Raw genomic sequence first — 21,733 nt, 5'->3', positions numbered from 1 at the left:
TTGTAAAGCCTGAATATTGCAACCAAAACAAGGTGGCCTACTGCAAAAATGGAAAGAGGATCTGCTCTTTTCCAACAGTCACACAAGTCTGCAGCCTGCCTGAATATGTTTTCAGTCTAAAGGAAGAATAAATTCAGATAAATTAAAAAGTGGGCAAAGGATCCAGGAGGTGGAACAACAGAAAAATTACAGAGGAATCTGCCACAAGTTGTGAATATTATCAAGACCATCCCTTGAACAAAATGAACATTTACAATCATGAAGTATTGACTCAGGACAGACAGGTGGGACACACACACCTCTCCCAGGAGTCAGCAGCCCCACAGGCAGGTCAAGGCACACCCCTTTACTAACAACCACATTTATTGGAAGCAAAGCAGCTTATCGTGTTTTATGCCATTTTAATAACCCTGAAATCATGACTGCACCCGGACCACGTTTCCATTTACAAAAGACTCATTTCCAAAGCATGGGACAGCAAAAAACGAACACGGGGGGCACACACAGGACACAAATCATCTCCTCTCGATGGAGCATCCTCCCGGAGAGCGGGGCCGGTGCGGGCTGTCCGTGCTGGGGCCGGGGCCGGCACAGAAACCTGAGCGATCGGTGCCACCGCGGGCAAGGAGGACTCCTGGAGCCCACTAGACCGGGCGTGAGTCCGTCCTCCCTCAGCAAACCGCGGGTGCTGCTGGCTCTGCCCCGAGCTCCGGGCCACACGGAGGGCGTTCCTGCCAGAGGGCTCGGGCCGGGGCACAGCACAGCTGAGGTTTCACGGAGGCCACGCGAGGACGTGCGGGTGACAGTCCCGGCGCCCGCGGGGAGCTGCCGGTGCCGCGGGAGCCGCGGTGACACCGTGCGGGTGACACCGTGCGGGTGACACCGAGCGGGTGGCACCGTGCGGGTGACACCGTGCGGGTGACACCGAGCGGGTGGCACCATGCGGGTGGCACCGTGCGGGTGACACCGAGCGGGTGGCACCATGCGGGTGGCACCATGCGGGTGACACCGTGCGGGTGGCACCGGGCGGGTGGCACCGTGCGGGTGACACCGTGCGGGTGGCACCGGGCGGGTGGCACCGTGCGGGTGACACCGTGCGGGTGGCACCGGGCGGGTGGCACCATGCGGGTGACACCGTGCGGGTGGCACCGTGCGGGTGACACCGTGCGGGTGGCCCCGGGCGGGTGACACCGAGCGGGTGACACCGAGCGGGTGGCACCGTGCGGGTGACACCGTGCGGGTGGCACCGGGCGGGTGGCACCGTGCGGGTGACACCGAGCGGGTGGCACCATGCGGGTGGCACCATGCGGGTGACACCGTGCGGGTGACATCGTGCGGGTGGCCCCGTGCGGGTGACACCGTGCGGGTGGCACCGGGCGGGTGGCACCATGCGGGTGACACCGTGCGGGTGGCACCGTGCGGGTGACACCGTGCGGGTGGCCCCGGGCGGGTGACACCGAGCGGGTGACACCGAGCGGGTGGCACCGTGCGGGTGGCCCCGGGCGGGTGACACCGTGCGGGTGACACCGTGTGGGTTACACCGTGCGGGTGGCACCGTGCGGGTGACACCGTGCGGGTGGCACCGTGCGGGTGACACCGAGCGGGTGGCACTGTGCGGGTGACACCGTGCGGGTGACACCGTGCGGGTGACACCGGGCGGGTGGCCCCGTGCGGGTGACCCCGGGCGGGTGACACCGGGCGGGTGACTCCGTGCGGGTTACACCGTGCGGGTGGCACCGTGCGGGTTACACCATGCGGGTGACACCGTGCGGGTGACACCGAGCGGGTGGCCCCGAGAGGTCCTCGAGCTCCGCTCTGCAGAGCTGCCCGGCCCCGGAGCGGACATTCAGAGCAGCACAGCCGCACGGGGCTCGGCAGCAGCTCAGGTGTGACATCGGGGATGCTCGGCTCGCCTCGGATCCGCTGGCACAGGGGAGCTCCGCGCTGTAGCTGCCCACAACCCGAATCCTAAAATGTTTTCCAATTCTCTTCCAACTCCAGTCATTCTTAACACATACAGATAGCCATATACATTTTTTTGTGTTGTTTTTAATTAAAAAGCTCCTTCACATACACAATCATATATTGAATTAGCAAGAACAATAATATATTTCTTGGAGAATAGCAAAACATCTGCTCTGCCAGTGCCACCCACAAACTAGACAAAGAACTAAGAAATCTGACAGTTTCAGACCACTTAGGAAAGAGAAATTCTCTTGGCCTAAAGACAGGGAGCCATGCAGTGAAGGTGCCATGGAGGGTACAGCAGATGCAATATACAGAAAAACACAGAGTGGTAGAAATGTTTTCTGGTAAAGATTCTGCAGCCAGAGGGTGAATCCTGATCATCAGGAGCTTTCTTTACAATTTAAGAAATACTGGATAGCACTGAAGCAGAAGAATGACACTGAAAAAAAATTGAGCTACACAAACACTGAAAGATTGATTTTGGCCAGAAGCTGAAGTTTCCTTTAATGTATCAGGAGGGGGTTTCTGAATTTTAAGAGTGCATCTGGTTTACAAAAAGTTGTTGCTGCCAACCTCATGGAAGAATAAAACATCTGACTCCGTAAGGGACCTCAATGTCTTGGCAACAAAGCCCAGAGACACCAAAACTGAAAGCCATCCTTGCCAAGGACAACATGCCCAACAAAACACAAACCCCAGAAAGAATCAGAGAAGGAAAAGAGAAAGCAACTCTCTTTTAAGTTTCATTACAAACACCTGGAAGAGAGGAAAAAAAAAAAAAAAAAAAAAAAGGAGGATAGGAGGGGAAGCAGCTTCCAGTAAAAAACAGCTGTGTGGTTTTGGGGCCAGATCAATCAAATTGGCAGAGCAGGCTCCAGAGTGGGAGTTTTTGCTGTTTCCGTAACTGAAGTTACCCCCAAAGCTGGACTCGAGTATTTTAACTGTGTTCTGTCAGCCAGCACAACTCAGACCCAACTGCCCACTGGGTCTTTCCTATGGAATTCTGGCTCATGGACAATCCCAGAAACAGTGTGGGCGGTGCTCCAGGGCTGGGAACAACTCTCAGTAACCCAGCTGTCCATGCCAGCTTCTCCTCCCCAAATGCATGGGGGGAATGAGCTCCTCTGGACAACCTCACATCCCTGAGACCTGGGGCCAGCCCTGCTGAGCATCACCCCCAGCACCAGTGGCCCCAGTGCCAGCGAGGGCTCAGGGACTGGTTTGGGGGAGGCAGGGAAAGCCAGGGCATGGAGCAAGGCTGGCATCTCTCCATGAACCCCCAGCCCTGCACCTCCTGTGCCTCAGCTCGGCATCTCTGGGGTAAAAGAACCTTCTAGTGGTGAACATCTTCCTAAACTCAAACCCTGCAAGGCCAAACATGAAAACATTTTGCTGTTTCTCCCCTTTTTAGGGGCTATTGTTCACCTCAAAAAGATCAGTGATCTGGCACTTCAGAAACATCCAGACCAGAAACTGGGGTGGAGCTGGGGGAGCCCCCAGCCTGGCTGGAGGGGGTAACAAACTCACCTACTGCGTCACTGAAGACATGGGTAAATGAGAAAAAACAGAATCTGAAGGCAAAAATGGGTTCTGCTGCTCCTGGATGAGATGTGCAAAGCGTTGATGGAAAAGCTCATGAGTGTCACCAGCAGAGAGCAGAGGGGTGACCACAACAAGAGGGGTTTGCCTGCCTGTACACGGCATTCTCATTCAAAATTAAACTCCTTCCATGAAACAGCTTCACAGATTTAACAATATATATATATATATTTAGTATCCCCTGCATAAAAGAAAAATACACATTATTTCAACAGCCAAGAAAAAACTGCAATTTATTAAGTTTCAAAGAATCTTCGTACTCTTGAAAGCAACTTTCGGTGCATGTTCTTTTAACAATCACATTCTATGAGGAGAATAAACATTAAAAGCCACAATTGTTGGTTTTCTTTTTAATCTCAGAGTTACAGACATCTTTAATTCAAAAGGAAAGGCAAAAAAAAAAAAAAAAAAAAAAAAAAAAGCCCCTAAAAACAAAACCCACCCGTCCCCCCACCCCAACCCCTCCAACAGAAATTTTCATTCCCAATTTGAAAATATCAGGAGTTTTTCTACAACTCAATGCTAAACTTCAGCATGGAAAATTGTATGTAAACACGCACATACACACATACATATTTTATATAAGTGTGTGTGTGTATATATATGTATATATAAAATATATATGTAGGAGGCGTGTAATGGCAATGAGATGCAATTACTCTGAGGAAAGGTTATTCAGCTAAATACACTACTAAAACTTGAGGAAAAAAAAAAAAAACAAGTCTTGAACCCAGTTTGTGCATAGTTCATGATCCTCTATAAAACCAGCTTTTGTTAATTTGCAATCTTGCAGGACCCTTTAAATCTGATAAAACCATTAAAAAGCTAATCTTTCAAAAAAAAAAAAATGTAATGCACAAGTTTCCTGATCCAAGCAGGCAGGGAGCACAATGTTCATATAATTTTTAAAACATACTTGAAGTGTATGTTAATCCATTGTCTTTCTTCCTTTCAAAACAATCAAAAACATTGATCTTTTTTTAAACATAAAGCGATTTTTTAATATATAAAGCACTCTTCAAACATCTATTTCTTTTGAGTCCATTATTTGGTAAATATGTAACTGCTACACATTAGATTAGGTATTTTCTTCTTTCTTACTGTCTTTTTTTTTTATTTTATTTTGTTTTTTAATAATATCTTCAGTGCTAGGAGTTGGGTTTTAAAAATACATGAAATGGTGTGGAGTTGCTCCTCGGGAAACCCGGCTTTCCTGAGACATCTTCCACCATGTGCAAGATAGTGATCACAAAGTTTTCGCCACTTTGACGAAGAGGAGGAAAACAACAACAAAAATAGTACACAGCAATGGCCAAAGAAAAGGATAATACAACAACACTGTTCAATCCCAGAGCTCTGAAGTAGCATATCTTCATTCTGAAAATAGTTTTCTTTACGATGGAAGTCTTTTTTTTTGTTTTGTTTTTTTCTGGTTTTTTTTTCTTTTTTTTTTTTTTTTTTAATTCTTTTTTTTTTATTTTAAAGTTTGAAGGAGAAAAAAAGGTCTGTAAACAGGTGGGAGCCAAAACTCCTGGCTCCTCCAAAAGCAGTCAAAACTTATGTCCAAGTGCTTGTTTCTGTTCCTGCTTGCAAGGGAACTATCAACTCTTTACAATTATCTATGGCCACAGTTCAACAAGAGTATTTTTTTTTTTTAAACTTTATATTCCGAATGGAAAAATGGTGCAATACTCCGGTAATCATTTTCTTGCATTAGTCCACAATAAAAAGCCGCTAAAGGTAGATATACATATTATTCTCCAGAGATACACACTGTAATTTTTAAAATGCAATAAGAGTCCTTGAGTAAACATTTACACGTGAATTGTCGCCAGCCCCTTCTATCAGTTTCTTTCCTTTTTTTTTCCTTTTTTCTCTTTTTTTTTGTTTTTTGTGTGTTTTTACCATTACAGGATTAGCTACAAGAAGGGCTGCGGACACTCAGTGCAAAGTTAGAAGCTAATAACAATTAAACATTTGACCAATGAGCAAATAAAAAGCATATACTGAACCAAAGGAAAAAACTTCACACGTTGAGTTAAACCACACGTGGGCACACGCACGCACACACACACACACTCACATCTGTCCCAACAAAAACATAGAGTCTGAACTTTTAAAAGACAAAATTCTTAGAGCCTGTTTTTTGTGTACTGATGCTGACCTGGAAGTGTAATAATTCAACTTAGAAAGTGTTCACATTTTGTTATTGGCCTGCTGGATTCAAGTATTTGCATGTTGATATGGTTTGTTGCTTTTTTTTTTTTTTAAGTATTTTTTTTCTTTCTTTGTTGATTTTTTTTATTCTTTTTTTTTTTTTTTTTTACTTTTTATACTTTTTGGGATTAAAAAAATGACATGAAAAAGTAATGAAACAAGGGTAATGTGCATAGGCAGATCCATGGGAGTAGTGGACACAGAGATACCCCAACCCTGCCCTCCCTCCCCCCCTCTCAACCTGTACAGTCCAGAGTTGCCACTCGGAATCGTCACTTTTCTGTACCAATGGTAAAATATCACACTTCACCCTTTCTGATTATTGGGTCCGCCTCTGTAATGTGCATAATAGTCACAGGCTCATTTAAATAGGCTTTCATTTCCCCTTCCCACCCCCCCAGTTGATAAAATAACCCTTTCCAGCCCAAATTCTGAAAAGTGCCCTTCATGATAGACCTATTCTAAGCAGCTTTTATACTTGGTTTTGAAAAATCACAATACAAACATAAAAAGACGACACAAAACAAAACAAAACAAAAAGCTATGAAAAAAGTAAAACCTGTCATTAGCATGTGACACTGACCAAAGGAGCCCATACTGTTTCAGGAACAGTTCACAAGGACTTCTGCAGTTTCGGATTCAATATTGGACAGAGGTACTAAGGAGGGCTGCCAGTCTCATGGGTTAAAGCTGGATTCTTCATCAAGCCCGGGACTGGAAAGGGTTACCATTTTTATTTTTTTTAATTTTTTTTTTTTAATTTTTATTTTTTGTTATCCTTTAGTGCTGATGATTGTTACTTCCATTGTGTCTCCTAGATGGACTCCCCGCTGAGCAGATCCCCCGGCAGGAGGGTGTTGAGGGGCGTGGGGCTCCCGATGACTCTGCCGTCGTCGGCGCTGGGGGGTCCCCAAAGGCTGCTGGAGTACTGGGGCACCCCGCCCCACAGCAGGTCGCTGCTGCCCTTGCCCCCCAGGCACGGGGGGTTCCAGTGGCCGGCGTCGGGGCGCACCAGCCCGTGGGAGCTGCCCGAGGAGCCCAGGCGGCTCGGGGTGGATCCAGTGTTGGACTGCCAGCTGGAGGTGGGCGGCAGCGCCTGCCCCTGCGCCAGGAAACGGTTCACCTCTTCCTCACCAGCAAACTCCGCCAGGATGGTGGTGTTGCCCAGGACACACCTGAGGGCACGAGCGAGATGTGAGGTGTGGGGTGTAAAGGGTGCTTTTGGTGGGTGTTCTGTCAGGGAAGGCTGAGGGAATTGGGATTGGCCAGCCTGACCTAACTGCAGCCTTCCAGTGCCTGAAGGAGCCTCCAGAGGCCGTGGAGAGAGGCATGGACAAAGGGGAATGGCTTCAGCCTGACACAGAGCAGGTTAGATGGGGTATGAGGAAAATATTCTTCCCTGTGAGGGTGGGGAGGCCCTGGCACAGGTTCCCAGAGCAGCTGTGGCTGCCCCTGGATCCCTGGAAGTGTCCAAGGCCAGGCTGGATGGGGCTTGGGGCAGCCTGGGACAGTGGAAGGTGTCCCTGCCCATGGAAGGGGTGGGACTGGATGAGCTTTAGCATCCCTCCCAACCCCAGCAATTCTGTGACAGGGATCCACCTTCCCCCAAGCTGCAATCAAGGTGAACATTTCCACCACATCCACTCACTTTGAGCAATCCCCATCTCTTCAAACAAGTCTGCTCTGTCCTGTTGTCTATCCACCTTTCTACATCCACACACCCCCAAATCCACACATGTGGAGACCACCTCCTCTAAGCCTCAGTTGTCCTGGAGCCTCAGTTCTCTTCAGGAATAAGGACAGAAGCTCTCCAGCCACATGATGCCCCCACTGCCTCAGTACTTTCATTATGCTCATGCTATAACCTGTTGATAAAGGGAATTGCTCTAAACTCTAAATATCCAAGTAATTCTCCTGAAACATCACTCTCTGCATTCTTCATCCCGCCCAATGGCATTGATTTTACCACTTATGCTCTTATGCCAATTAGTCCCACTGATTTTAAAACTCCTAAAAAGCAGATTTTGTTGTCATACACTTCTCTCATAACTTCTTTAAAAAAAAAAGTGACCACCATGAACATATTCCTTATTTAGCATTGTTTTACCCTCTCTGTTTCTCTCTAAAGCTAAAACCTTGTCCTGTGCTCTCCCTGAGCTTCCTTTGGGATCCTTATCAAGTCCTACAACTTCTTTGTGGCCTTACAGGTGACATGTCCTAATTGAGGATATTATTTATGCTGAGTAAAGTTTTCTAATGCCCTCTTATTCAGTATCTACCCGCAGTCAACTTTTCCCTCTCTCATTAGGTAATCTTGAAAATCGAGACTGAGGTAACTAGTGATCAGTTATGCATAAGAAAATATTTTCTGAGCTAGAAGTGGCTTTGTAACAAAAGAAAGAGGGAGCAGGAACGTACATGTGCAGAGACTTCTGGGCCTTGGCTGCTTCCTCCTTGGAACTGTATCGGACCACAGCATTCCCTTGGGTCAGGTTCAAGTGGAATGTGATGAGAGGGCCGTGCTGCAAACACAGTGTCCGCAGTGTGGAACCATCGATCTGGGAGGAGGCAAGGGCAGCAAAGGTTACCTGTGCTACTGTCATCTTACCTTAAATGCTTCATTAACAACTGCTCAAAAGCTAAAGAGTGAGTACAAGTGAAAGGAAAAAAGAAGTACTTAATTATGCACTCATTGCTGTCCTCATTGAGGGAGATATCCTGTCTGTTTAAGAATTCCCTGCAGTCCAGAGCACAAATTCTCTCCATTTAGGTTATACAAATTATATTTATCATTAGACATCCATAGAAATATGTCAAAGGGAAAACACACTTCATAAATGTAATTAAATTTTCCCCAAGACTAATTTGGATGCGTGCATCCAAGGCTTTGTGGCTTATGCTCTTCCTTTGGAATGGCACCATAGAGGACAAGTAGAGGATGTGACAGACATATGAGAATAACCCAAAAAACCCGTAGGAAAATCAGATTTTACATCTCTGTCTGTGCTTTCCAGCATCATTCACCTCCAAACTTCCACACACAGAAATGGTGCCCACTGAATGACTAATTACAGGCTTGAAAGTTCATACTTGATTTGACAGCACTTTGAAAACTTAACAAATTCCCTGTAGAAGAGAGATACTTGCAATAAATGCAGAATACTTATTCTTCTTTCAAATGAATCAAATGGCCAAGGCTGCTAAATGTTGTTCTCGTCATTTCTTAAATTCAAGTGTTTTTTCCTGCCCAGTTTTGTGCAACTGCAGTTACCTGGGGGGTGAGGTTCCGAAGAACCAGCCAGCTGCTTGTTCTCCCTGAGCTGTCAGTACTCCATGCAGAACCTGCAACACAAATTCCACAACAAAACATTCGATCACAGTCTCTGGAGAGCGCCTTACAGGCAAATTTATCTGGAATCACAACACACTAACAAGCCTCAGTGCTGCTGAAAACAAATCCTACAGCAGTTTCCTCACATCTTGATTTACTGCCTCCCTTGGAAGGAAAGGTTGCTGAATGAAAAGCTGCTCTTGTTACATTTCAAAGATCTGTGGCATTTTTCATGCTCCCACAGTAACTGTTAGGGGACTAACAGATGCAGGTACGGCACTGCAACAAACTGGATCCTCAGGATGCATTAGAATTAATCTGGAAGAGACATTTTAAAAGCAGTTCTGATGTCCAAGCTCAGACTGCTGCCTGCTAATAAAGATTTTTATAGCACTGCAGCACTCTGCTCTCTTGTCAATGACAGATTAATGTGTATGACTTATTCAAAACAGGTATTTCTGCACTGGCAGTGTCCTGATTGAACATACAAGGACATAACCAACAAAACCTGCCCTAACAACCTCAGCCTGGTGGCTTACAGTAACAAGCTGCACAAGCTTGATATTTATGAGTGGCATTTGAGAATCACAGTGCATCCTGTGAGTGCTCCAGAGAGAATCCTGGGAGCAGCTTTATCTGCCCTTCCAGGTGGGGGTTTGGTGAAGAAACATTCAAAATAAATGGCAGGAAGAGGGAAGAACATTTAATTCTCAACTTAGTGTAAGCAGATTATAAAAACAGCTTTGTAAAAAAGGAGTAATGTCTGCATATATATCTATATTTATATTGATAGAGATATCTCTCTCTATATATATATATATTTATATATTTAGCCAGATTCATAGCTTCTCATATTTGTATTAAAGCAAACAAAGGCATATGAAAAAAGGGGCCTGCATGAAAAAATTCAGGCATTCCCTGAGGGCCCCGCAATGCCATCACATCCTAAATGCTTCACATCCATGTGTTCCATATTAAATTCCACAGGCTCCTTTTGGAGACTTAGATCACACCACAGAACAGGACACATGTTTGAAAGACATTTTTAGAAATTAAGGAACTGGGGGAAAAAATCCTAGTTGGGAGTTAAAGAAATTGGGCAATTCCTATGTAAAATCACTATCCTGACCAGCTGAAAGATGCTTCATTTACAACTTCTTCAAAGTGAACAAAAGACACAGGAGATGCATCCCCAGCACAGAACCACTCCAGCTGTGTTAAAGCTCTGATTTCTGGAGCCTCACAGGCAGAGTGGAAGCAAACAATGCTGAAAAGAAAGCAGAAGAGAGAGCTGTGAGTACCAGAGGAGTAAGAGCTGGTCCAGCCCAGGGGACTGGCACCCCACGTGGAGGATGGCTTGGTGTTGGTTAAGCCTGGAGGAGGTCTGGTCGGAGCTGTAGTGTTTCTGGGTACCTTCCAGAGCTCGTGGGACAGAGAGGCTTGGGTGTGAGAGATCGGGCCAGAGGACCACGTGGACTTGATGTCTGACAGTTTACCTGCAACAGAAAAACAATGCATTTGGGTGCTCTTCACTAAAGGGCATCATGGGCTGCATCCTCCCAGCTTCTCAGGAGGAAAGAACAACTTTCTGTACCATCCAGTGCTACAATCCTATATTCTTTGAACCTACTTAAACCACTGTTCACAATTTTCAGTACTTTTGTGTTTAGTGAACATCACACTACCTGCTACATACAAGTTCCCTTTTGAAAATCTATTGGTTTGTTTTCTTGTAAAAGATGATACATGGAAAGAAGTCCAGAAAATGGACATAGGTATTTGAAATCTGATTTCACCAAAATTATAATGAAACACTTCAAGATTGTCTCTCTCAAAGGATTAACAGGACTTGAACGCTTTTTCTTGCACAACTCATTTTACCTAATATAAAGAATTCAGTATATCCATATGTTCTTCTGATGCATTATTAAAATTCTAAAGATCAAAGACCAACAAAAACTTTATTTCTGAATATTTGAAGTAACCTATCTTCTTTTTTCCAAGTATCTTTGAGAAAAACTGTCTTCAGAAGACCAGACCACACCACAACCCCTCAGTCTGTATAACATTCTGCTGTTGCCTGTTCTTTCCCTGATCAGTTTTCAAACTCTTACTGCTGTTCCAGCCAATTCTAAGTTTTATAAAATAACACAAATCCAAGAACAGCAGACATATTACAGCATTCAGAGGGGCAGACTGAATTGATTTAAATAATGCATAACAAAACAAATCCTCGTTCACCTTTAGCCTTTCCTCTTGATACCAACACGTGCTGTGCAATTAGAGCCCAATTTCCCAGTCACAGCACAGTCCTGCTGTTACCAACACTGGCAGCACATGGAGGGCTGGAATGGACTGAAAGGGACACAGTCCTGCATCTTCTGCCCCAGCAAATGATGCTGTGACTGTGCTGCCCTAATGTTTTAATGCTGATTGCACAGAGTAAGAAAATATTTGGTCTGATAAAGTCCAAGATGCAAAGATCCTGTGAGTTTTTCTAAAACTAGAACTGGCAGATTTAAGTTTATACTGGAGCAGTGCTTTAAGACATCAGGCAGGCACTGAGTGATTTTATGAGTCCCAAAGCCAAATTTACCAGTTGCAAAATCCCAGACTCAGTTACATAACACACGCATTCCCCAAACGGCCTCCATTTATCTAAATCATTTAACTCAATTATTTCATATTGAATCATAGCAATTTAAGTGAAAGGGCAACCACTCTCCCATCTTCTGGCAAACTGTAGCAACAAAAATAATTTGACAGTGACAATATTAATGAGTGTAAAATGGTGAGAAGAGAGGAGGAAGTCTGAGTTAGAGAGCTCAGAGCAGCCCAGCCGGTGATGGGGCACCCAATACAGGCACAGCACCACAGGCCAGGTGCTGCTATGTCACTACTTCTCATGGGGGTAACACAAACATTAGATGACACTGCAAAAACAACAACAAAAAAGGCAGAAAATAAAGCAGAAATGCATGGCAGATAAAGAAAAGCAGGGCACTCCTTTCTTTTCCTTTCACTGGAGGAAAACATCTCAAACAAGTCCTTTATGTTTTGCATTCTGCAGCCTTACTCAGAGGCTGCATCTTCAGAGAAGTGAGGGAGTTTCAGTGGATCAGCATTTTATTATCTAATCCATCTATACAGCTCAACACAATTTTATAATGGGACAAACTGCATATTTAGGCAACTAGTTTGCAAGCAAAGTTTCCATGTTTTGCAAAAAGAAGCTTCAGAATTTAGAGCTCAGTAAAGAAAATGGGGTAATTATTTAGCTCACCCACAAGCTCACCCGTATAGGGGAGCATCAGGCTTTGGCTTGACTATTAAAAGACACTGAAGAGCACCAAACCCAATCCCCCAGAGCCATGCAAAAAGTACCCCTTGGAGGATCTACTGAAGCTTTTTCTCAGCTGAAGGTGTTTCACTTTTAACAGTGAGTACTTTAACACAGATTTCACATCAGCTCTTCCTGGAAGGGTCTGTTTCTGCTGAGGCCCTGGACAGTGTTCCTCCCCCAAAGATCTCGATGCCAGTGGAATAAATCCATTTTTCCTCAGCACAATCCCAGGCTCACCATCCACCACTCCCCACCGCAGAGCTGCCAGGAGAGCTGCCACCTAGCACAGGGCTCCAAGCACACTTCTGCCTGGGGCAGCACTCCTGTGAGCACGGGGAGAGCACTCCCTAGGGCCTTTTCCTGGGAATGCAGAAGCTGTGGAAGCAGAAAGGCCGTACCTGCAATGCTAGGTGCAGATGCAATGCTGCTGAAAGAGCTACTGTAGCCGGAGGCACTAAGCGGCCAGGCACTCGATGAAGGCAGCGTGGCATTCTGAGATGATGTTGGGGATGACCCTGCAGAACCAGCAGAGAAGCAACTAAGAAAGATGGGCATAATGATGTTTGGTGTGACATAAGCAAATCTGTTATGTGCAAATACAAACCATGCAAGGCATTCTCCTTAATTAGCCTGGTCTCTGAAGTCTAGGAATGAAATGTTGCTGGAAGAGTGATAAAGTGAGGCAGAAGTCTTTAGAAGGAAAGAGAAGAAAGCTGGCACAGGAACAATTGTAGTGCAGAAGGTAAATTCTGCATTTCCTTTAAGATATATGACTCAAAGTCAGTGTTAAAGTGTTTAGTCTCAGAGGAACAGGCTTCATTTATAAAGGTTCTCTGCCAGCTGACTTAGGCAATGGCAACTGTAGATGAGCAGAGATGTGTATGATAAACTAAGCTCTTACCACGGGTGATCTGTCCTAAATTACTCAAGGTAAACACTTCCCCTACATCCTAATGCCCACAAGTATCTTTAAATTTTTGCAGACTTTCAGTAGAAGCAAGGATAGATTTCAGCAATCTCTTCTCAAACTGATAACATAAATGAAATAGCACAAAACCACCTCAGAAAATCATTTACAATCTGAGCAGCTATCTAAGCACACAAGTACAATTTCCTTACTGGCAGCAAATGAAAGAAACTGAACATAAAATCAAAAATCTTCATTGCAAAGACCAGGAGAGCTGGAAATACTCTCTGTAGCTACAATTAAGTGTGTATCCTGGGTGACTTATCATTCCTGACACACAGAGATGGGCTGTGATACTGAAACATCTTTAACTGACTAATAAAAACAGGTGAGCTCTGTAGCAAAGAGCACTGTGTTGAGGTAGAAGGGAGGAAGTAAAAGGATGAGCTCATCCCTCACAGCTCAATAAAAAACACAGGCTTTGTTTTCAATTGGAACAGCAACCAACCAAACTTCACCTTACCAGACTCCCTGTGCTCCAAGGGACACTGATACTGACATCAGTTTCGAGCAACAGAACTACCTATCAGGCCCTGTCTGCAAATAATCTATTCCCCAGGCAGGAACTATGGAATTATAGCAGAATCAAAGGCCCAGAGAGCTGAAGATGGTCCTGATTCCTCGTGGCTACAACTCTCAGCTCATAGAAGCTGACCCTCCATTAGTGAACAGGGCAAAGCAAAAATCACCCCTAAAGCTTAAGTTTTGCCCGTTTTTAAGTGCACAGGGCAATGACAGCACACTCCACAGCCTGACCCTCTACCTGGGGAGCAGCTCTGTCTGTCAGCACAAGCTCTGTGCTTCAGGCTGCAGTTATACAAGCATAAAGAAACAGATTCTGCAACTATAGTTTTTATTAAAATTCTATTATTACCAAGCTAAAGAGCTAATGAGGAAAAGAAGCACACACTGACCCCCACAGGCACTGCTTTTCAGAAGGTCTGACCTCTTGAGGGCCTGTTTACTTAGGCTAAGACCATCTCTGCTGCCCCTCTCTAAGGAGAGGAGATATTTCTTCATTCCACAGGCAGATTATGCACCAAGAGAGCTAACGTTCCTTCTCTAAAGCAGCAAGACCTGTAGTGGATATCATCTGATTTTACAGGTAGAGCTCTGAGAGTTTAGGCTTCTGGCCTGAGGAGTATTTCTTGGGTGCACTCTATCTGAAGTGTCACTGAATTACATCTTACAGCTTTTCTTTTTATAGCTTCAAACCTGCCTGTCCCCTTGGAAGCACTCTGGAGTCATTACAAGTTAATTCAACCTTACTCATTACCCAAATACCTTGTGTTTCAGCTGAAAGAAAGGCTACTTCTTGCTAAGAGAGAACTAAAATCACTGCAGGCAATCAGAACTCTGGATTCCTTCCCTCCCTCATGTTTCACAGCCCTTCCCTGAGGTAACAACCCCAGAGCTGGACCCCCCCTTCAAGGATAGCCCTGATTTACAATCTGTGCTGGTATCACAGATGTAACTGTTAAAACAAACCCCACATTTTTACTCCTGACAGGTCCTTCTGGACAGCCTGGTAATGCTATTCCTGTGCCAACTGCAGTGCTCTGGCAGAGTGCAGATAACTTGGCTATTTTGGCACTCAGATCACAATTAACCAAGCCACCTTTCCCTTGATCAACTTCCAGCACATGTAGCTAACAAGTAGCACAGTCACAATGCTTTCTTGTTTTATAGACTTCCCTTTTAATTCTGAAGTAAGCACTGCCAAGACAATAGGAATGGAAATAGCACTGGGAAATACTAGTTTACTAGACAATTCCCAAATTTTTCTGTTATGGTTTTGGAGATAAACCAGTTCTAATTTACTTTGCTTATTGATCTTCTAACAAAGCTATAATTAATTAGTGTGCCAGAAGCCTGCTGTCTCAGCAACAACTGTGGAACTTTTGTATTCATTCTTCTGAGAATTTCATGAAGTGTATGGAAGAGGGTGGGCAGTGTGGAGAGCAAAATCTTGTTCAAAACCTTGTGATACAGGTCAGAAAAACTTCCAGTAACCAAAGAAGTTTAAATTACATCTCACAGCCTTTTCCAATATAAAAGTATTTACATTCCCATGGAAAACAAGAAACTTCTTAATCTCTTCTTTTAAAACAATTATTTCTGGATATTCAGTGACAGTTCTGAGCAGAAACATTATTAGATTAGGAGCACATGAAAAAAATATATCTGTAACAAAGGAGGTCAGCCCTTTTTTGGAAGGGAAAAGAAAGATGTGGAAGCAGCTTGTGTGTTTACCTCCACTCTTGAGCAGATAGCGATTCACATCCTGTATCGTGGTGTTTATGGTAGGCCCAGTTGGAACACTGCCAGGAGTAACATCGGGGTCATTTTCAGGATCAATATTCTGCAGTCCTTTCCATGGCACTCCTGGGTGAAACTCTGTTTCCAGCACAATAAAGAGGGAAGTGTGTGAGGTCGTAATTCTCCTAAGCCCCCGCGCATCAGAAGGACTCAAGAACGCGTTTGAGGGACACCAGCCCAACACCAAGGCTTTGAGGGACACCAGCCCAACACCAAAGCTTTGAGGGACACCAGCCCAACACCAAGGCTTTGAGGGACACCAGCCCAGCACCAAGGCTTTGAGGGACACCAGCCCAACACCAAGGCTTTGAGGGACACCAGCCCAACACCAAGGCTTTGAGGGACACCAGCTCAACACCAAGGCTTTGAGGGACACCAGCTCAACACCAAGGCTTTGAGGGACACCAGCCCAACACCAAGGCTTTGAGGGACACCAGCTCAACACCAAGGCTTTGAGGGACACCAGCCCAACACCAAGGCTTTGAGGGACACCAGCCCAACACCAAGGCTTTGCACTGAGTTACCTGGCGGCCAGTTGATGCTGGAGCCGTTGGAAATCTTATCACTATCGGATTTGGCACGTGACCAGCTGTGAGGAACAGCTACGGGTGGGCTGGCAGGAGACTCGCTGTTCTGGATCAGATCATAGCGGCCGTAGGAGTCATCGAGGGAGGACTTCCCCGGAGGACCAATACTCAAACCTCCAGGGATAGCACCTGCAAGCAGTGAAATGGGGATTGTGGGGTTGGAATTTCAGCAGGATGTATTTTGTTATTAATTGCTTTTTTTTTTTTTTCTTTCTGTATTACAAAGATAAAAAGAAAACTAAAATGCAAACACAGTAAGCCAAGCTTAATGGCATCTGAAGCCTTAGCAGGGATTACATCTGAGAGACACATTGCTGGTACAATCTAGACACTCAAGTTAAAGAATTCTGCATTAAATTCCTGCCAAAAAGACTGAGCAATTCAAATCATCACATTGTTGGTAAATAGGAACTTGCTGAGACAGCATACCAAGGAATATCCCTCATCTCATCCTGCCCTAGGCATTCAGTGCTGACAGGATGGATGATTTGAAATGGCTGCTCTCATGTTCCTACAAACTATCAAACAACAATTTGGCATCAGCAGCGCAGCTACTTGCAGAATAAAAAACTGCTGAAAAAGAAGTAATTCATGCGGCTTAGAATAAAATCCAGGCTATAATAAAGTTAACACAGCGCCAGAATAAATTTGATACAGGAAATAAAGGAATAACTGGCTCAGGATAGTGGACATGTTAGGAATAAAGGTGTTCTAACAGATTAGCAATCACTTCTGGAAAAGTAAGAAGGTTTTGCCCCTAACTCTAGGCTGAATAACTATGTAATCCATCATACCTTTGTACAGGGAGAGGTGGATGATACTGGAAAATGGTGGGAGAAAGCCAATGTAAATTATTTTTGATTGAAGGCATGCAGGTCTGGAATAAGGGGAAGATTGTGGGACTTGTTTTGCCAACACTAAAGGCTTGTTTTACTTTAACTCCATGTTCTCAGCAACAAAATCCAACACATGAAAAAAACATTCCTACACTGCATGCAGGGAGTGACAGCTGCAAGCCCTTCATTGCAGGAATCACCTATAAAATCTCACGGGCTCAGAGGTGCTCGGTACCAACCATTTGTGAGCACTTACACAAAAAAGGAACACGAGAGAAATAATTCCAATTGCACTGTGGCTGGAATCACCAAAAGCAAGGCAGGCAGGGCGTGCCAGGGGACATTACCGTGCTTGCTGGAGTTCTGGTCAAGAGAAGAAGCAGCACTAGACAGATTATCCATTGAGTTGGGGTGTGTCCACTGAGGAAGGCGAGACTGGGACTGAGAAGTGTCCTTCACTGACAAACCACCAGTAATGTCCATGTTATTTACATTCATGTTCGGGTTCAGTCCAGCTGGGGGGGAAAGAGATTCTTAGATATCCATCAGATACTGAGGGGCTGAAAAGCTGGGTTTGAAATCCAGCCACAGGAATTACTCAACATTGATTTTCAGGTATCTGTATGCAGGTGTGGCATTTTCAATGCACATTTTCAAGAATACCAATAGAACTCCCATGATTTCAGAAAAAGTTAAAACCTTGCTAAAAAGGGGGGGGAAACAAGATGTAGGGATAATATTTTAAAGCTGTCAGTGTTTCTACTTGCACTGGAATGTTGAGTTTAAACCAGTTTGCACCATTCCATGGCTAAGCCAAAATATTCCTAATGTCTTCCCAGCACCCCCAACGATGTCTGCCACTTCGTTTGGCTAAAAATCCCCCCAAAAAAGGAAATAATTAAAGGTCAGACAAACAGCTGCTGTTTATCAGAGCAGGTTCTGCACTAACTGAGCTTCTATTTTGTATACAACAGAACAGAATCACTCAGACTGTTAGGAAGGGAATGATTTTGAAATGCTTCTGTGACATGAATCTGGGTCTTTCTTGATATATAATCCTGAATGTTAGCAGATCACAAAAAGCTGAGATATCATAAGAACCTCTCAGACTTAGGCCGTTAATTCACAATTTTTTTTTTGCATTCTAATGCTCCCAGCCACAACAGCTCACCACAGCAGTCAGAATTACCTTCTTAACTGCTGCATGGCAGATAAAGCTTGGCAATACTATTGTATTCAGCATAAAGAGAGTCACAAAGGGATTAAATTAATTCCTTTTTGTCAGAAAGGAAGTCTGTAGCATACATCAAACAATCCCACAGCAAACAGGTCTGAAAGGTTGCTCTGTTCAGTCTGTATCCAGGCCCAATCAATTATTTTGACTTCAATCATATTTGACAGATCTATGTCTCACCTACCACAAAATGATGGTGAAGATTTCAGGAACTTCCTAGGTAATTTATTTCAGTACTCTACCCTACTTAAGCCAAGTGATCCTTAATCCCTAACTAGATCTTTTAATAAACTTAAGTTTATTACCTCTTGCATTAGAAAATGCAAAAAAAGTCTTCCTAGCTCTCCTTTACATTTTTGAAGATTCTTGCATGTCTCTTAAATCTTCTCTTTATACTACTAGAGCAGAGGATTTCACTTCTTCCTTACCAGTTGTGTTTTTGAAATGTTTAATCACCCCTACAATCTTTCTGCATTCCTTCAAAGTGATCCACATATTTCTTGAAATACATTGACTAAAAATGATGTCTCACCAGTGCTGACTACAGCAGAAAGATGACTTTGCACAACTTTTACCAGATGATATTCCTGTATATCAATAGGACATTTGTGAATTTTTAAACACGACACTGTTTATATTTAGTTCATAAACAGCAACAAAAAAAAGTGGTTAATTAGGCAAATTTGTTTAGATATTTGTAGGCAGAACACAGGTGAGTAGGTACAGCTACCACATAGGCACGATTTTGTTCTGTGATTTGAGCGCTATTTAATACATAAACAAACAAATATACAGATATAAAATAATTATAATTATATGTATTTCTCTCTCCCTCTCGATATCCATATCTATATATCTATATGTGTGTATAGATATAGATATAGATATAGATAAGATATAGATAAGGTAGCTAGATAGCTAGATAGCTAGATGGATAGATGGATAGATAGCTAGATAGATGGATGGATGGATGGATGGATGGATGGATGGATGGATGGATGGATAGATAGATAGATAGATAGATAGATAGATAGATAGATAGATAGATAGATAGATATTGGAGATATATGTATGTATTTGTTACACTGTGGAGGAAAACCTTGAGGTGTGAATTAAGGAGATGGACTCGCTGCGTGGAGCTGCTGCAGGAGGACACTCACCAAGAGGGTAAGGAGCAAAGGTGTTCGGTGAAGACTGTTGCTCTTTGGTCTGCAGGTCAGGAAGGCCGGGAGCCTGGGGATGGGGTGAAAAGCTATCCATGGCTGATTTGCCTGCAGAGGGGTGCAAAGATAGATGTGGAGGGGGAGGCTGCTGCTTCATAAGCAGGGCCTGGGCCAGCTGGCGCTGGTGCTGCTGGATCTGCTGCTGCATGTTATTGATTGTACGTGCAACCTGCAGGGAGAGAGCCAACACACACCTGTCAGTGGTCAATCCACAGAACCACACTGCATTTCTCTGCCTTTCTCACAGTGAAACAACACACTGCATCTCCTTACAAGCACAAACTGGCTGTGTAAAGGGCTGAAGAGCTTTCCTCCAGCAAGGCTGTGGATCAGCTTTATTTTTTATTTTCTTTTTACTCAGCACCTTCCCTGTCCAGACCTCAAGCCTTGCACTGCATTCCTGATTTAAGGATGCTTTAGCTGCTTTGCTGTAATGCCACTGAGCCTCTCCAAGCTACTGAAACCAAACCCTAAAGCAGAGATTGAGCTGGCAGGGACACCTACTTGCTGCTCCTGTTGTCTCATGGGTCCGGAAACGTTACGCTGAGCCTGTAACATCTGCTGCTGGATTTGTAAACGTTGGTACGCCTGCGGGGACAGGGACAGTCAGACACAGCACTCACAGCAAGCTCAACACGCTCCCTAAACTGCTCTGCTGCACCACAACACAGAAGAAGCCAGCACTGCAGTGTTCTGAAAACACTCCACGAAGCAGCAGTAACAATCCTGTTGCAAATCCATGTTATAGTGCATTTATTTAAGTCCCACGTTCATTTTTTAAAAAGAAACAAATAATAAGTCCTCACGGCAAAAAGTGGTCATTAAAGATGACCAGGAACCTACTTTTTTTCTGAAATAACTTTAACATAATACAAAAATTAAAACAGAAGTTTATGATATCATACAAATAGTATAAATACCAATTGTTATTTTTGGTTTAGCCATTTTGAGCTCTGCCAACACTTTCTAGTTAAATCACTTGTGCTGCTTTATTCCTGAAAAAAAATCCACATTTTTTTAAGTAGCTGGCTCAGCAGCAAATTCTTTTGCAAGGTAAGTTTCTCTGAAACACTTTGATGAATTCATCAACATTTGGATGAATTTAAAATCCAAAGGAATTCTGTACAGGTATTTTTCAAGTAGCTGGGTACTGTTAAATTACTATGAGAATAATGTTGTGCTCCTCAAAACTAGAGAAAAAAATCAGAAATGAGTAACAGTATCAAACACTGAATAAAAGAGTTTGACTAGCACACTGAGATCAGCAACTGAACTAATCCGTCATCTGTAATTTTATGTTTAACCCTGGCCAATACTGAGTTCACAGTATTTCTTTTTAAAATACTCTTAAAACCCAACTAAGTATTTTCATATGCATTAAAATTATAAATGTAAAATTTGCAAGCACAGCAAAAGTACACAGAAAAAAGCAGTTCTTATCACATGTGTTTAATATACACCCCATTACTTAAAGGAAATTCACCCTACACTTTATTTTCAGTGAGGCAAGTGAAGAAGTTCTGTAGGTAACTCAGGTGACCAGCACTGCCAAGATGTCTCTGTTTCTGTTGTGACACATGTGTCCAGTTTAATCTTTCTACCGACATGTAACACACAGGCCAGTGCTGTTAGAGAACACACTGTGTTATTCATACCAGTATGAAGACAGCTGATTTTTAGTTCCACTGATCAGCTGTAAAGGATAATTATTCCACAAATGATTATTTATAAAGCCCGAGGCAAAAAAAAAAAAAAAGACCGCGTTTCTTTAAAAAGAAACTTTACCAAAGAAATCAGCCGCTGATTGTTTTGAAGATCTGTCATGTCATTTAAAAATTTAGTCATTCTCCTATTTTATCTTCATGCCTTCAATTCTGATTTAGAGCTTATCTGCCATGTCTTTTAACTTACCAGCTGCAGCTGATAGAGCTGGTTCAACATCGTCATATGCTGAGGATTATTAATTGGCGAGGTTAACTGTGCAGGGCTGAGACCAATGTTTTTTGCTGCAAACTGCAAAAGCTGTGCTTGAACCTAAAGAAGAGAAGAGTGTTAAACACTGTACATTTACTTTTAACAGTGGCAACTGTGTGAGCCATTAATAAGAGT

The 21,733-nt window shown here is 43.9% G+C and overlaps 1 protein-coding gene across 14 annotated transcripts in view; it reads right to left on the bottom strand.

Annotated features, from left to right (window-relative positions):
- Window positions 1–5,000: 5,000 nt before the first annotated feature.
- The window catches only part of TNRC6C (trinucleotide repeat containing adaptor 6C), a 99,840-nt gene continuing 83,107 nt past the window's right edge, over window positions 5,001–21,733 (bottom strand). For 11 of the 14 annotated variants that reach the window (XM_068209392.1, XM_068209381.1, XM_068209386.1 and 8 more), the window contains 11 exons: window positions 21,536–21,658; window positions 20,129–20,212; window positions 19,562–19,793; window positions 17,515–17,682; window positions 16,269–16,460; window positions 15,679–15,822; window positions 12,857–12,973; window positions 10,417–10,611; window positions 9,056–9,126; window positions 8,203–8,342; window positions 5,001–6,959 (listed from right to left, as the gene is read on the bottom strand). In XM_068209392.1, the coding sequence (XP_068065493.1) occupies window positions 6,599–6,959; window positions 8,203–8,342; window positions 9,056–9,126; window positions 10,417–10,611; window positions 12,857–12,973; window positions 15,679–15,822; window positions 16,269–16,460; window positions 17,515–17,682; window positions 19,562–19,793; window positions 20,129–20,212; window positions 21,536–21,658 (1,827 nt within the window). In that variant the 3' untranslated portion in view covers window positions 5,001–6,598. The remainder of the gene's footprint in view (window positions 6,960–8,202; window positions 8,343–9,055; window positions 9,127–10,416; window positions 10,612–12,856; window positions 12,974–15,678; window positions 15,823–16,268; window positions 16,461–17,514; window positions 17,683–19,561; window positions 19,794–20,128; window positions 20,213–21,535; window positions 21,659–21,733) is intronic. The other 3 variants (XM_068209390.1, XM_068209393.1, XM_068209395.1) reach the window with 1 other exon arrangement.

This window comes from Anomalospiza imberbis, chromosome 19 (genome assembly GCF_031753505.1).
Source record: "Anomalospiza imberbis isolate Cuckoo-Finch-1a 21T00152 chromosome 19, ASM3175350v1, whole genome shotgun sequence".
Taxonomy (NCBI): domain Eukaryota; kingdom Metazoa; phylum Chordata; class Aves; order Passeriformes; family Viduidae; genus Anomalospiza; species Anomalospiza imberbis.
Note: the sequence above shows the minus strand (reverse complement) of the source record. Positions and strands in the feature narration are given on the sequence as shown.